This window comes from Equus caballus, chromosome 2 (genome assembly GCF_041296265.1).
Source record: "Equus caballus isolate H_3958 breed thoroughbred chromosome 2, TB-T2T, whole genome shotgun sequence".
NCBI lineage: Eukaryota > Metazoa > Chordata > Mammalia > Perissodactyla > Equidae > Equus > Equus caballus.
Window position 1 is genome coordinate 81,708,703 of NC_091685.1, and position 12,839 is coordinate 81,721,541.

The window sequence follows — 12,839 nt, forward strand, 5'->3', positions numbered from 1 at the left end:
ATTAGTCAAGTGAATAAAAGCCTATTTCCCTAGATTAGCGAGGTTTCCATAAATTGACAAATTGGCATGAAATTTGCCTTTTTGGGAAAACTTTGGGCATTCTATACGTACAGAATTCTTTCAGCCCACCAGTGTAACCCCTATTTAGTACACCAATATTGCAACTCCAGAATGTATATGACTTTCTGACTGCACTATTTTTAAAGAGTTCACACAGTTTCCAAATGTGCATTTAATTTACACTAGAAAGTAATTCATCCAGTGGAAGAACATAACTTAGTCCAGCTGTAGGGGAATCACTTGTCTTTTCATAAATGTACTGAACCTATTTTTTAGTTTTTTTGTGACTGTAGTTATAACATTTCTAATCATGTTGGAAGCCATTAGCCAATACATTAGAATGTATACAGTATTTTTTAAAAGAGCCCATTTTCAATCATGTATCTCTTTTAGTTCAATACTTGAGTTAACAATTACCTGCAAAAATAATATAATGTATTCTTATTTTAAAGATGTTCTGGGCAAGCTGTTTTATTTATTTATTTTAAAAATTTAAAAAAATTTCTGAGGAGGATTAACCCTGAGCTAACACCCATCACCAACCCTCTTTTTGCTGAGGAAGATTGGCCCTCAGCTAACGTCCGTGCCCATCTTCCTCTATTTTATATGTGGGCCGCCTGCCACAGCATGGCTTGATGAGCAGTGTGTAGCCACTACTCCACTGGCTTGGCCCTGGGCAAGCTATTTTTTTAGATAGCATGAACACAGTTCTGCAATTTTTAGGGAGACTAAAAATGTGCTGACGTATTTTCAGAGATGCACCTTAAATTTTCAGACCATTTCATTTTACTCTTATTGTGCCCTTCATAAAGGAGCTCCAAGAAATAGAGTAATGAATGTACACTGTGCATAAAACTGATCATGGGTCACGTTACTGATTAAAATGTAAACGTATTAAAACAGAGAGAGTAAAGTTATATTCTTGTAGATATTATGCGTTGGCCCTATGAACACATTATTTTAAATTATTTATATATGTGCTGTTTTTCCACTGTTGTGAAAAGTTGTTGCAGTTTACAGTTGCTGAGTAAAATCTCTCAATTTTGACGTTTTCTTAGTAAGAGCCTTGTGTTGCCAAGTTACTCATTGATTAAGGAGTACAGATTGTACTCCTAGATAGTCAGGACCTTTCATTTGATTCAAATGACCGTGTCTATAAACACTTTGTCCACCTATTGTTCGCTATAGTATGCGCCTTCATGAACAATGTTTTATGTTTAATCTTTTGCCTGTTTGCAAATCGGATCAGAAAGCTTTACACAGTTAAAGAAAGAATGAGTTAGAAAACAACATAAGAGAAATAGGAAGCCTGGAAAGTACAGGCACAGAGTAGATCAAAAGACTCTTTTAGAATAAGTGGAGATAACAGTTGGATATTTGTGCAGTGTAATGTCAAAAAAGCCAGTCTGATTATATTCAGGGTATTAAACAAAAGCTTTGTATTGTCTTCCACACATATTTTGTGTACTTCATAAGTACAAGTCAGGGAGAAAATATATTAGAAATGTATTAAGGTCCTAGGAAAACAATGTAAAGAGCAGCAGCTGACTTGGTCAGAATCTCTGCCTCTGCAGGGACTCGGGTGCAATGGTCATTCCTTCTTTAGGCCTCGCTTTCAGGTCCTCACTCTCTACTCCATTTTTGGTAAGTTTCCAGAGTTACTTCCTAAGAAATAAATCTCTTTATGTCATTCTGTGAGAAACCGCCATTCCGATTACTTATTTTCTGTCGTCTGAAGGACATTCTTGAGTGTGGCTTACAAAGACTTCATGATCTGGTTCCAATGATCTTCTCTTTCTCTTCAAGCATTTCTTTCAGTCCTACTCTTAAACCACGCTGAATGTCTTATCATTTCCTAAACCCGCCAGGCCCTCTCCTGTTTCTGTGGCTTTGCCCACATGCTCCCTGTTCCTGCGGTGCCTTCTCTTCTTTCCCTGGGAAGCAAGAGTGGTAGATCTGAATTGAGTTCAACTTGCTTGGGTAGTTTGCTCATCTGTAAATGGAAATAAGAATATTTGCCCTATAAAATGAGAGATAATACTTATAATGAGGCATCATGACTTTGGTGTTGGTATGGTGAGTGGAAAGAACTCAGACTTGGGTGTCAGATGAACTTTAGTTCAAGTCCTGGATTAAGCATTTAGAAGGCTGTGATTTTGGCAGATTCTTAAATCTCTCTGAGACAGTCCTTATCAGGAGAGTGAGAACACATGAGTGTTCCAGGTCCGGGTGAGGATTTAATTAGACAGCACTTTCAAGTATTTATCATCTAACCAGAACTTCAGTGACATAACTGAGTCTAATTACAACTTTAGCACTCTAACTAATTCATGTTAACATTCAGAATATGGTTACTTTGACCTAGCATGTGTGTGTATCTAAGAACACAAAATAAAGCACATTATAATATATATTAAAAATTTGCAACAATTTCTCCAGAATGAATTTAAAAATAGGGTAGGTTCCTGGGGACTAATTAGAGAAGAGTGTTTGTGATCTGCAGGTTCTAAGTAGGATGAGAGCACCACGTCAGACTACTCTTTGCTCCTTCCTAATATTCGTTACAGACTCTATTGTTTTAGACATTCCATTAGAAAAAATTTGTGGAAGAAATTTGACAGATAAACACAATGATTTGCGATTTTTTTTGCAATTTGAATAATGCTTTTATATTTTGGTGTTTTCGTATACAATATTGTGATTAGTGTTGATAGGAACAACAGGAAAAGAAAGCATATAGTAAAAGGTAAGGAAAAGAAAGTAAAAATAAAATTACACAAGAGGGAGGTGGAAGTGAAATAAGAGCAACCAATTTGGGAATTAGAAATAGAAGAGTGGGAGGAAATGGTGCTGGAAAGAGTGTAGGACGTTGTGTTATGATATTTGAGTTGGAATCCAAAGAGGGTGGGCACATTTTTGTGTGACTTAAAAGAAACTCCTGAATGAAGATACTCCTTCGATAAAGTGAATAACACTATCCACCATTTTGTAAGTTTTGAAAATTCTGATTTTCTTTTTGAAGTTTCTTGAAAGTGAGGGTAAACATGTGTATTCACTCATGTCCACTTAACACTCTTGGGGAATACGGCTGAATATTTGATGTTAAGCATTCTGGAAATTCTCAAGTTATTATTTGACTAAGGTACTTCATTATAATTATTATTTCAAATTACTGAGTCTTTGAGTTCATAATTCCTGCTCACCAAATGCTTCATGATTTTATGATACAGTCCTCCCTCAGTTGGTTCCAGGACCCGCCGTGGACACCAAAATCTACAGATGCTCAAGTCCCTTTGTTGGCCCTTTGTATCCTCTGACTTAACAAACTGCGAATCCTAAACACAGTATTACACAATCCGCAGTTGGTTGACTCTGCAGATTTGGAACGTGCAGATATTGAAGGTGGATTGCATATCCAAATATACTTCCTTCCTAGTTATCCCTTTTTTACCCTTTCACCACTATAACTAGGCCGTTTGACTGTGCTTTATTACCCAGGGAGGGTAGAGCACAAAAAAACTTTTCTAGAATATTCAGATTCTTGCCTGAGTCCCAAAGCTTAAAAGTCATGGCTTTCAACTGCAAAAGCCAGACGCTCGAGAGAGAGAACATTTTTTCTTTTTGTTTTGAGTTCCATCGTCTTGGCTTTGAATAGCAAGAGCAAATATGGAAGGACACAGAGCACCGAGTCTTTCCACAACCTGTAGAGAGGGGTAAGCACATGTGATGCTCTCACAGCGGTTTTCCTGAACTTGGTGAGAGATAAATGAGAATGAAACATTCTCTTTGGAATCTAAAACTCCTAAGGGGAATGGAGGAAGCAGAATCACCAAGAGAGTTTGGGAGGTTGCGGAAGCAGAGTTAATTCTCGTCTCAAATCCTAATATGTAGCCCTAGGAAAGGGCAAGTCTCTAGCAGAAGCCACGTGGCTTACCTGATGTGGGGGGCCAGATAGCTATGGTCGAGCGGTGAGGTAGAGACAGGGTCTGAGTCAGCTCCAAATCCATCTTGGCTCCCAGGTGAGGAGGGTTTCCTCTGCTCTCCAGAGAAGGCTGGCTCTGAGCAGGCAATGTAGAGTGGCATTGTTGTTTGGGGGAGAAATTTACGGCTTATCTGGCCCTGGGTGCAGGAGAATATGGAAGTATTTGCACGCTTTGGTAGGTGCTGGAATGAGTTAAACACCCACCGGAATGAGCTAAACCTCATGGGAAGCTGACAGAGTTACGGTAGATGTTCATCTCTCTATCTGCCCCTCCACTTTGATGTTTCAGAAGCTGCCAATGAACCTAGATGCTGTTGGGCAGAAGGTGGAGCAAGTAAGAATCCTTAAGTGATTAAGATTGCATTTTAAAGAAGTGCCTGATTTTTAAACCAAGCTACTTTGAATTAGCAAATTTAAATGTGTTATCATTTTAGGCAAGTCATGAGCTCTGAGTTTAGTCGTGGAAACATAAAATTTCGTTTTTGCACATCTGAGTGTTAAGTTAAACAAGGTGGCCATTAGACTGAGGTGGCTCTAATGCCATGATGAGTTACATAATCAGACAAAAATCTAAGCCTGTAAATGCCTCAAGGTTACAAAATCAAAATGCTAATGACAATTAATCACAAACAGTCAACCAGGCTTTAAGCTGTAGCCAAATAATTTCCTTTCTTTGCTTTTGCACTTTCTCTATATGTCACACCCTACCCCACCCACAACCACTCGTGGTTTAGCATTGCCCAGTTCAAATGCATTTTTGCTCAACTCTAAAAATTTTTAATATGCCTCAGTTTATCTTTTAACATGAGATTTGTGGCCTAAAAATATGAAAATTTCTATTTTATATACTGTACCTTGTTTTGATATACTTAACGATGGGACAAAAATATTAAAGTGTGTGTGTGCGTGTGCAATAGTTTACAACATTTCCTTCCACTCTCAAATTTCTTGACAGAGAATGCTGGCATTGCCTTCTTAACCTTCTTCTCTGAATCCCTCCCTCACCTGTGCTTTCTGAGGGGAAAAAAAGGACAACACCCGAGAGGTGAATTCTCCTTGAAAAAATTAGTCAGAATAGAAAAAAACTTTGTGCCCAAGAAGACTGAGCAGCAGAGGAGGGTGTTGTGTCAAGAGCGCAAAAGGAGTGAGGGCTGAGTTATGGGAGAAACAAGAGGTAAATAAAGAGGCCATGCTGCTTGAGATCAAAGAGAGAGAACTCTTCTGGATGAAAGAGTCAGAGTCTTGGGGATTGAAGAGCGATAGAGAAGAGGAGAGGGCAGGGAACTTTAATGAGACTTGTGTAGATCATGCAGAATGGACTATTCCGTTATATGAAATCTTTTGAGTGGCATGAATGATTATGAATACCCTTGTTCTAGATGAGTTCCTTTACCTGTGAACACATTCTGGGACTGGATTGCGTATAATGGCTTTATAAGGGTTACACCAACATCATCACCAACACACATATGCCTTAGTTCCTTCCTCAGCCTGCAGCTATATTTAGACTGCTGAGTGATTTCACTGAATTCTTCTTCTATCTCTGAAGGCCTACTCTCTGTCTGTGAACACTATTTATTTTTATTCAGCACCGTTTAGCACCATTCTTTCTTTGATTCCTCCATAATACATTGCCTTATTAAGTTCCGTTCTTCTTGATCAGTACCGCATTCATTCATTCCTTCTTCATTTATCTGTGCAGGCATTCATTATAGCTATACCATAGGCAAAACGTTGAGGGGATATAATCATGATAAAATGCTTGGCCGTGACCTATCCGTTCACATTTTCATTTAATAATTCTAGCCTGTGTCTATTCATATCTATCTATCTTAGACTGTGAACTCCTAGAGGAAAAAGAATAAGTCTATTTAATTTCTTTTGCACAGCTCCTTCTGAGTAATGGCTCTAATGGACTATGAGAAGAATATTGAATTTGCTACATATGCTGGCATAGAAACTTTGAAAAAAGATGCCAACGAGCCGCCAGCACTACAGAAAGATTTGTACAGATTTTTCCCATTAAAATGAATTTCATGGACAAATTATTTACCACATCCTTTCAGGTCAACACTGGGGATGAATGCTCAGTTCCCGAGAAAAGTTCTTGAATTTCAACAAACAAAAACAATCCCGCTTTCCAGGGATCATAAATTGTGCTGTAAGCTCACAAGATCAGGGGCAAAGACTGCAATCAGAAAGGCAGAAATACAAATCTACATTTAACTTAGCCAAAAGAGCCACCTCCCTTGATCCGAACACAAAGAGGGAGGTTACATGGAGGTTAAGAGAGCTTAACAGAAAGCGTGACTGATGACGTCTTGTCTAAGTTTGAAATGTGTGAGAAAGTAGAAACATTTATAAACCATGAGGCATTTTTGCAATTTCCAAGAAATCAGCCACAACTTGGAAAATAAAAATGGCTAATCTTCTAGACTATTGAAAATGAGTCAAACACTCCTAGCCCGCTCTGGGAAAAACCTGTTAAAATATCCAAAGGCTGGGGTGAGAGAGGGAGGAGGAGAGAAGAGGATGAAAAAGAAAGACAAGGGGCAGAGGTTTTGTGAGTGAACGTTAAGGCAGTGTGAATGCTGTGCTATCTCCAAAGCCAGGGTCTGAGGCACCTGAGGACTCCATTAGTTGTTTTCATTAATTTATACTCGCAATATGAGGGCTGGATAAAAGCTCCCAAAAAGCTTTATGGGGGTAGCTTATCTGATTTCTCTCAGTAGATCCAGGCACTTACATTTATAAGTTTTGTTCAAAATTTGTCAATTCATGTCCATTTGCATATTTTATTCTAGAACATTTCAATTTCTAATCTATAACGTAAGATTTATCTGTAAAGTGGCCACAACTACAGAAACCTGCGGGGTCATAACTTCCTTGCACTCTGAGGATCAGGTATTGCAATCATCTTACTAAATGATGCAAAAATTAGCCAAAATGTCCATGAATGCAGGTAACTGCAAAATGGGTATTTTTTTTCAGGAAGATTAGCCCTGAGCTAACATCCGCCACCAATCCTCCTCTTTTTGGCTGAGGAAGACTGGCCCTGAGCTAACATCGGTGGCCATCTTCCTCTACTTTATATGTGGGCCGCCTACCACAGCATGGCTTGACTAGCTGTGCAGCGGTCCCCACCCAGGATCTGAACTGACAAACCATGCACTGCTGAAGCGGAACGTGCACACTTAACTGCTGCGCCACTGGGGTGGCCCTGGGTATGTGTTTTCAACCTGCATAAAGTATGTTTCATTGGCAACTATATTCTAAGAAAGTCCTAACTCTTGAGGAGGGAATATTAGGGAGAAGTGGTAGGTAGAAATAAGAACTCTGGTTGTAAGATTTGGGACCAAGAGAGGAGAGTTTCTCTTTGTATTTGTCAGGAGGCATGATGAGGCTAAGGAATAGAGAGAACAGTCAAGATAAAAAAGGAGACATCAGTGCCAGGGGAGAAAGAGGAACTGGTTGATTAGGGTTGGAAATCAATATCTGGGCTACTCGGAGGCCAGGAAAGGAGATTCCACTTGGCCCTAAACAAACTCTATGTGGGAGAGATGAAAAGGAGGAGAAACTGAGCACATAGCGGGATGAAAGCTTGAAGGAGCTGGGAAAGTGGCCAGGAAGACTCGCTGAATTTTCATGTACCCACTTCATCTCAGTATCTGGAACCCACATGCAAAGACAGTCTCATCCCACAAGATAAATAGGGAATCAGACTGGCATGGTAATGGATAGTTTACCACCAGTGTGGGACTTATTTGCTACCAAATCATAAATTGTTAACACTTTTGGGTAGTTTTACACAACAGTGAAGATGCATTGCATTGCTCCTCTAAGTGTCCTTTCAATCCCCACAAAATTGGAAAACATGTTATTCCACCTCAGGAAATGGTATGTGTGCTGAGGTGGGGAGAGGGATGAAAGAGCAAATTTAAGGTGACTCTACACAAGAGGAACAAAGTCTCAACTGTCCCTCCTCTCTGGCAGCAGCCTCAGCACAGGCAGAAAGACAGAAAACATGGTATTCTTTTCTGGGGGGAGGAAGGGATTACGGGAGAGGTTAAACACATAGGTATTTGGTGCCCAAAGTATATGGGGCTAAGCACAGAAAAGAAAGCATCTGTCTGGAAACTAGAAGTGTCAGGGAAATTCTGATGGTCCACAAATTACTCCTGAGAAGTTGGCAAAGTTTCTTCCACTGGAGCTTCCCTGCACACCTGTAAAGCAACGCTCAGTCTCATGTTTCAACCTGCAGCACATAAAGGCTCCCTTCCATAGAAGGATGATGGCCCCGAGGGCCAGATTCATTATCTGCGTGTGATGGAAAGGCTGTATCTTTAAAAACACTTTAGCTGTCTGGGGAATAGCAGAGGAGCACGGACTGGAGAGGGAATGTAGATGGTGAAAACATCCACTGGATGTTAATCTACTCGGAGAATTTTAAAAGCCCCTTTCGTTGCTTTTGGACCTGACTGCCAGCAGGGACCTGGGGAGGTGTAATCAGAACCCTTCTTTCCCCTGGCCATTCTCTCCTTCGTTGTGAGAAGGATTTAAAATGTTTATCTACCAGGCAGTTATGTGAAAAACAATTATCCTTGCTTAATGTATTGGCAAAGTCTTAATCTTTGAGGCTAGAATTTGGGTGGATAATAAACTTATTTTAATAACCCCAGTCTAGTTTGTTTTCCATTTGAAGGTGATGTTTTACCCTTCTGATATTTCCTGCCCTTCTTTTCCTATGTACAAAATTTGGAGGCCCACTTTTAAAGCGATTAAAGAACAATAGAACCGAGAACAAAAGGGAACACTGCTTTGTGGCATCGTTTTCTTCCTGTGTAAGAAGTGAGGACATTGTACTCTATAAGCTTTAAGATTCCTTCAAACTCAAAAAAGTCTAATTTTATGAAACTTAAATGAAAAAAGTACTTGAGAGACATAAAAGAGAAATGTCAAACTAGATGGCAATTCACTCGCGACTCAGAGTGCTGGAGGCAGAAAGAAATCTTTGCATTATTTTTCTTTAAATGAATTAGGCGAGAATCAAGAGAACAGAGTATTAGGAGACAATAGCATAACTACATGTTTTCATCAATGAATTAGCTCAGTAATTGTATGGCTGCTCAGTCAAGTGCATACTCAATCGTCTAACAAAAATACAAAAATTATTTAAAATCTCAACTTCCTTTAAAAAGGGTTAATCTTACTATTAAAGAATATGTCAGATTATCTGCTGTCCCTCTTTGTAGCTAATCACGTGGGTGACATTTTGGTTCAAGTGAGACCTTGACTAAATATGGCCCTACAATTGAATTTGGAGACATGGGCTAAGGAGAGAGAGCTGCGTTTTTCTTCATTCTAGAATAAGAACTGGGGTTCCTGGGGCGATATGGGAGGGGAATTTGAGGAAGAATGATGGGGAGAGAGAGGTGCAGCGACGAGCTGGCCCAATGACCGGAGGCAAGTGCTCCGTGTGGCCTGGAGCAGCTCCTGAAAAAGCCCTGAGAGTCCCCTTCCCGAAAAAGAATTCTCAGAGAATTTTTTGAGAGCAGTGATCATTTTAGAAAGACATATTCATTATCATAGAAGATTTAAGAAATAAAGTGACTCTAGTTAATTCAGGTGATACTAAAATAATTATAAGATGAATCTATTTAACAAAAAATCAAATGTCCAAATTACTATGAAATACAGCTGTTTAACAGGAAAATATCAATTTCTAACACAAGTAACAGGAGATCTCACTTTATATTGTCCTTTTTTCTATTTGACCTTTATCTGTGTGGTGACAGAGAAAGAAATCTACATTTGAAATATTCACAACTTGCCCCAGCTTATCTCCAAAGAAGGAAGGTGATTTTGGTTTTGGTTCTGATCAGGGTGATGGGTGAAGGAGCAGAAGTGAAGAAGACAAGAGGGTGTTGGATCACTACATATAAGACAGGAAATAGAGCTACTTGGGTTGTGGAGTTAATGAGGGGAGAATATATCCAGGAGGTGGGGGGAGGTAAGCTCATATAGGAATTAAGTCAATGTTTATCGGTACTTCCTATGTATCTAGCTCTGTGCCAAGTGATGCAAACAAAACTGCTTTGTAAGCAAAATCCTGTGGTCAATGCTGGTTAAGTCTAGTTTTCTGTACATTCAAATTATTTACATGTGCACCCTAATTCATCATTTGTTGGTGTGCACTGAGAAATGTATGGAAAGCAGATGGCACCAGCCCATAGGAGGAGATCCATAAATACTGAGCATGGACTTGCTGAACTTCTCTGGGATGGGGAGGACCTCGCTACAGCTCATGGAAAGTTTCTTTGGATTTACCAGTTTTGTGACCTTGGGTTGGTCAATATTTCTTTATTGCTTTATGTCTGAAATGGAGATATGTCTAACTTGCCTAAAGACCAGTAGGCTAGGTCAGGGGATCTGTTAAGGTCCCTTTTAGTTCTAAGATACTATAGTTTTAGAAAGTGTTAGAACTGCATCATGTTTTACTAGCATAGGCGTTTCAAGGAGACTGACTTGGATTAAAATCTCTTTTCCAACACTTCCTAGAGGAGGATGCCACTCATGCTACTTAATATTTCTCATTTTTTGTTTCCTATTTTGCAAAATGAGAATATCTCTTAGAGTTGTTACAAGGATAAAATTAGACAATGTTTGTAAAACAGTTAGCACAGTTCATGGTCCATGGACAGCTCTTGATAAATGGTAAATATGAAAACAACCACACCCATAACCACAAACATAGGGCTTGAGATCAAAAGGGTATAAATGCTTACAGTTTTTTCAGACTAAAAAATAAAAATAAACCTAACTAGAATACCCAACTCCAGATGTTTCAGTTTAACAAGTTTGTCCTAAGGTGTGAAATTATGCTTGTAAAATGATTTAGCTCTTAAACATAATAATTAGTTTACCTTTATACAGATTATGATAATGCAAACATCGATTTTTTTTTTTAGGAAGGTTAGCCCTGAGCTAACATCTGCCACCAATCCTCCTCTTTCTGTTGAGGAAGACTGGCCCTGAGCTCATGTCTGTACCCATCTTCCTCTACTTTTTATATGTGGGAAGCCTACAGCTTGCCAAGCGGCGCCATGTCTGCACCTGGGATCTGAACCGGTGAACCCTGGGCAGCCGAAGCGGAACCTGCGAACTTAACCTCTGCGCCACTGGGCCGGCCCCAAACACCAATTTTAATTCTATGTGAAACTTAAAAGTGTGATTCCAAATTCATAGTAAGAACAATACAAAATTGTTAGCAACTTTCAAAAATATAAGGTGGGATATTAGATACTTCTGTAGTCTGCATATTGGAAAGTTTATTCTCCCATTTTTTGGAGGTGGGAAATATGTCAGTATTCTCCTTTTTCATGTATGAATGGTCTGTTTTTCATGTATTAGTGATTTGTTCTGGGAAAGCCTCTTCCCTTCCCCCCTGCATGGTTAGAGAAGAGAATTGCTAGAAGATATGTCAGTGCCAGGATCCAAGGCAAGGACCAAGTGGTCTTGTAAGTATTCACTTGGAACCTAAAAGTGAGGACCTTACCAGCTGGGCTAGTCCTTGGCAAAATGCTAAAGTGGATCAACATTCTGTTTGGGCCCCTTCTATTTCCTGTTTCCTCACTTGTTCCCTGATTGTCCAAAGTATTATGTAAAATGATTGTTTTTGCTTAATGATACTGTTGCAGTAATGAGTAAAGCATTTGCTGATAGCGACTTGTGATACAACTCTTCCTGGGGATTGTTTTTTAACTTTTAATTTGGAAATAATTGTAGGCTCACAAGAAGTTGCAAAAATAGTACAAAGAGGTCCCATATACCCTTCACCCAGCTTCCTCTAATGGTAAAATCTTATGTAACCATAGTACACTATCAGAACTAAGAAAGTAACGCTGGCACAATATGGCTAACCAGGCTACAGACAGGAGAACTTTTAAGGAATGAAAAATTATCAAGGCCAATAGGAAACCTTTTCTGAATCTTAATGTGTCCCCTCTCTGGGTGCACTTAAGCTTTTGCCCTTGTCTCACTGTTTGGTAGTCTTAGATTAACTTTCTGTCTTCTCCACTCCATCCTTTCAGAGCAGGGACTGTGGTGCAGTCACCCCTTAGTCCTATTGCTCATTAAAGTAACTGGCATTCAATAAGTATTTTTGGTTAAAAGGGTGACTAATAGTTGCTTAATTCTATAAAGGGCTTTACATTTTCAAAGCCCTTTTATACATGTTATCTCTACAGAGAATGTTCTGGTCTAGGGGAAAGAGCATAGACTTTGAGATCATTCAAATCTTGGCGTTCATTAGCTTGAGTCTTGCGACGAGGTGCTGAGTGTCCTTGGGTCTTGCCTTTCTCTTGTGCTTCATTGTATCTACATAGCAGAGTTGTGAAGATTCAAGGAGGTAATTTATGTAATAAATAGGGGCTCTGGGTGGTAGGTAGGGTAAAAGATTTGTGTTTTACAAACTAAGGGTAAAAAATTTTATTGCCATTTTATAAACTAAGGCTCAGAGAGGGTAAGTCATTGTCAAAAATCATAAAGCTAGTACACGGTAGTGCTGCTAAGCACCTTAGGTCAGCTGTCTTCCATGATATCATATTGCCTTTCCCAGGCAACAGGAGAGTGGATTAAAAACAAACAAACAAGCAACAACAACCATGGGATGGTTATAGAGATTTAAGACCTTGCCTTTATGTAGTTGTTGACTTCTTTTGTTATATGTATAGGAAAGCCTCTTTTAGGTGGGGCTGGGTGATGAGATAAACTAAAAGGTGAGTCGCAGGTGTGAGTT

The 12,839-nt window shown here is 39.4% G+C and overlaps 1 protein-coding gene and 1 long non-coding RNA gene across 12 annotated transcripts in view; one reads left to right on the forward strand and one right to left on the reverse strand.

The window, feature by feature from the left end:
- Positions 1–12,839, reverse strand: part of RXFP1 (relaxin family peptide receptor 1) — a 109,425-nt gene that overhangs the window by 94,325 nt on the left and 2,261 nt on the right. For 2 of the 9 annotated variants that reach the window (XM_070261443.1, XM_070261445.1), the window contains exon 2: positions 3,995–4,179. The exons of 5 other annotated variants lie outside the window; for them this stretch is intronic. In XM_070261443.1, the coding sequence (XP_070117544.1) occupies positions 3,995–4,067 (73 nt within the window). In that variant the 5' untranslated portion in view covers positions 4,068–4,179. Of the gene's footprint in view, positions 1–3,994; positions 4,488–12,839 lie in introns of those variants that run through there. 2 more of the 9 variants (XM_070261446.1, XM_070261444.1) reach the window with 2 other exon arrangements.
- The window catches only part of LOC106782873 (uncharacterized), a 38,428-nt gene continuing 27,001 nt past the window's right edge, over positions 1,413–12,839 (forward strand). The window contains exon 1 of one of the 3 annotated variants that reach the window (XR_011436708.1): positions 1,413–1,704. This is a non-coding gene — a long non-coding RNA (uncharacterized lncRNA). The remainder of the gene's footprint in view (positions 1,705–12,839) is intronic. The other 2 variants (XR_011436709.1, XR_001380229.3) reach the window with 2 other exon arrangements.